Source organism: Phaethon lepturus, unplaced genomic scaffold (assembly GCF_000687285.1).
Source record: "Phaethon lepturus isolate BGI_N335 unplaced genomic scaffold, ASM68728v1 scaffold31591, whole genome shotgun sequence".
Lineage (NCBI taxonomy): Eukaryota > Metazoa > Chordata > Aves > Phaethontiformes > Phaethontidae > Phaethon > Phaethon lepturus.
In genome coordinates, this window is record NW_010520304.1 from 1 (window position 1) to 2,795 (window position 2,795).

The 2,795-nt window shown below is 60.5% G+C and overlaps 1 protein-coding gene across 1 annotated transcript; it reads right to left on the minus strand.

Annotated features, from left to right (window-relative positions):
- Nucleotides 1–866: 866 nt before the first annotated feature.
- LOC104628687 (olfactomedin-like protein 2B) lies at nt 867–2,741 on the minus strand. The gene is made up of 3 exons (XM_010297353.1): nt 2,576–2,741; nt 2,000–2,176; nt 867–1,665 (listed from the first exon to the last, which is right to left on the minus strand). Exons 1-3 carry the CDS (start codon nt 2,739–2,741, stop codon nt 1,064–1,066), a joined length of 945 nt encoding a protein of 314 aa, XP_010295655.1. The 3' UTR covers nt 867–1,063.
- Nucleotides 2,742–2,795: the final 54 nt, after the last annotated feature.

Here is a 2,795-nt window from a genome sequence, read left to right on the forward strand (position 1 = left end):
ACTGGCACTGCCCAAAGCACCCAAAACCCCCCCCAAGCTCCCCCGTGCATTTCCATGCATCCAGAGGGTGAACCAGACCCAAAGAAAGCCCCGAACAGCTGCAAAGGTACTTGATCTTTTATTGGTGACAGCAGGTAAATACAAGATGCTGCCGGGCGGAAGGGCAGGGGCTGCGTCTCTGCAAGGGGCTCCCACTGGCCCACAGCCGGGACCAGGGCGAGCGTGGCAATGACACGGCCCACGGGCGACGGGGGGGCAGTGGGATGGGGAACGAGGGCTTCCCCAGCCCCACAGCTGCCTGCCCAGGCAGCCCAGCGCCCGGCCAAACGGAAATGCAAATGCTGAAGGGGACTATTTGGGGTTACAAAAATGAACAAAAGAAAAGCCATCTACACCTATTTACAGCGTCCCCCTCCTGCTGCCGTCTCGCTGCAGACGCGAGTCAGGGCTCGGGGTGTGCCCGGCCCCCAGGGCAGGTTGCGAAGGGCAGAGCCCCAGCCCCAGGGGACAGTCCTCGGCGTAAGCGCCAGCACCAGGGGCGGCCGGAGCTGCGCCGGCAGCCCCGTCGTACAGCAGGATCTCCGAAGGGGCTGCTGGCCATTGCTTGGAGGAGGGTCCCGAGAGACGGGACATTCCCGCAGGGCATGTACCCCCTCCACCAAGACAGGCAGACATCAGCGTCCCACTGGGACCTGGTGCCTGCAGCAGAAAGGCCAGCTTTGCACTGCGTTCCGGATTTCTTGCTGGTCATCTTTAGCTAAAAACGTCATCATGAGGATCACATCTGGGCCACCTCCTCCTGCCTGGGCAGGAGAGCTGGGTCTGCTCTCCCAAAGGAGGGACCCTCCTCACGAGAAGGGAAAAGGGAAGCAAGGTTACAGCAAGGACAAAGGGGGTGGTTCTGGCCTGGGGATCGATCTACAATCCACCATATAAAAACAGCTTGAAACAAAACCCATCATTTACTCTTTGATTTGTACAAAACAACAATAATAACAATAAAAATAATAATAAAAGGTGCTGGTGGCCCCTGGCTCGCAGTGCCCCACTATGGCGGGGGGTCTCAGTAGGCAAAGATGACATGGTAGGTGACTTGGTGCCCATTGTCCCAGGCGTAGAGCAGGCGGTCCTTGGGGTTATAGTCTATCTGCGTGGTGTAGGCGTACTCATTCTCAAAGAGCAGCCGGGGGATGATCTGTGTGTTGGTGTGCGTGTCAAAGGCGTAGGAGATGTTGGCGTTCCTCTTGTTGTAGCTGTCGACTGCGTACAGGACCCCACAGATGACAAAGCAGTTGCCATAGAAGTTCTTCCGCAGCCCCGTCCGCCATGTGGTCTCCTTCTGGGTGCTGAGGTCGGCCGCATTCAGCTTGCTCAGCACAATCACCTCCTGGTTGAAACCCTCATAGCTGATGGCCGGGTAGATGACCCACAGGCCGTTCTCATCCACGGCAAAGTCCACATCTGAGTGGCCCCGCCACCGCCACGGCGTGGACTCCTCGTAGGCCACGTCGTGCAGCATGGCCCAGGCAGCCACATACCGCTGCTTCAGGTCGTATTTGATGATGTTGCGTGTGAAGGCCCGGTTGTAGTAGAAGGAGCCGTTGTAGACAACATGCCCTGTCCCAATCCAGCTGTACGGGAGCTTGTAGGAGTTGCTCCAGCGCCCTGCATGGCAGAGACACCTTACTGGCAAGACCCTCCCTTTGCTTTGGGGTTGGCGGCCTCGCCGCATCAGCCCCCAGCACCCTCTGCCCCCAGCACTGCCCTCCCTCTCCGGCCACCAGCCGCAGCCTGACATAGTGACCAGCAAGTCCAGAGCCACTATGGGCAGCCCAACCTTCCCCGTGCTCTGAACCCCGCACGCCAGGTATGGGCACCCAAGAGGGGAGGGCCCCCAGGCAGAGCATCCCCCCCATGGTGCAGCATCCCAGAGAATGGGGATGCTACTTGGACCAGCCAAGTGGTGGCCAGCACAGCATCAGGGATCGTGCAAGCCCACCTTGCTTGAAGTTGTCCAGGTTCCTGAACTCCACCAGTGTGTTCCCGTAGTAGTAGTTAGTGACGTAGATCCTCTCCTCCCGGGCCAGAGGGTCCTTCATCCAGGCCCCCTCGTTGCGCCCGTAGGTGTTCTGGGTGGTGGGCCCCGAGATGGTGGACAGCGTGTCCTTGCAGCGCCCTGTGCAGGCAGAGATAGGCTCGAGAGGCCCGAGACAGGGCGGCCACATGCTCCCTGCTCCTGCTGGGGGTCTGCGGGCACCACCCCCCATCCAGCCCCTTGCCCACTCAGCAGGTAACCCCACTGCTTTGGCCTGGACTCAGCCTCATGCCCCTGCCCTGACCAAGACCTGTCCCAGGTCCCTCTCTGGGGAGGCCTCTTTCTGCCCTGCCCAGTCCCTCAAACTGGAAGGGGCCACAGTAGGTTCCAGAGTCAACAAGCAAGTAAAACCTGACGCCCCAATAAAGCACTGTTTCCATGACACCTCCCAGCAGTGACCAAATCCAGCTGTGCTGTGCTTAGCAGGACATGCCATGGGCAGAAGCCAGCCCCGCGCGCACAGGACCTGCAGGCACTCACCGATGATGCTCCTGATGTCCTCCTCTTCCAGGACCTGCTTTGGGGTGGCAGGGATGGTGGGGCTGATCGGCGTCGCGGGTGTGCTCGCTTGTCCCCAAGTGCCTAGGCTGCTCTCCAGGTCAGGGCTCGTCCCCGTGTCCCTCGAGGACCCAGCAGTGGTGGCCATGGCAGGGCTGGGGACCGGACTGGTGGCTGCAGGGAGGCTCGCTGTGGCTGTGGC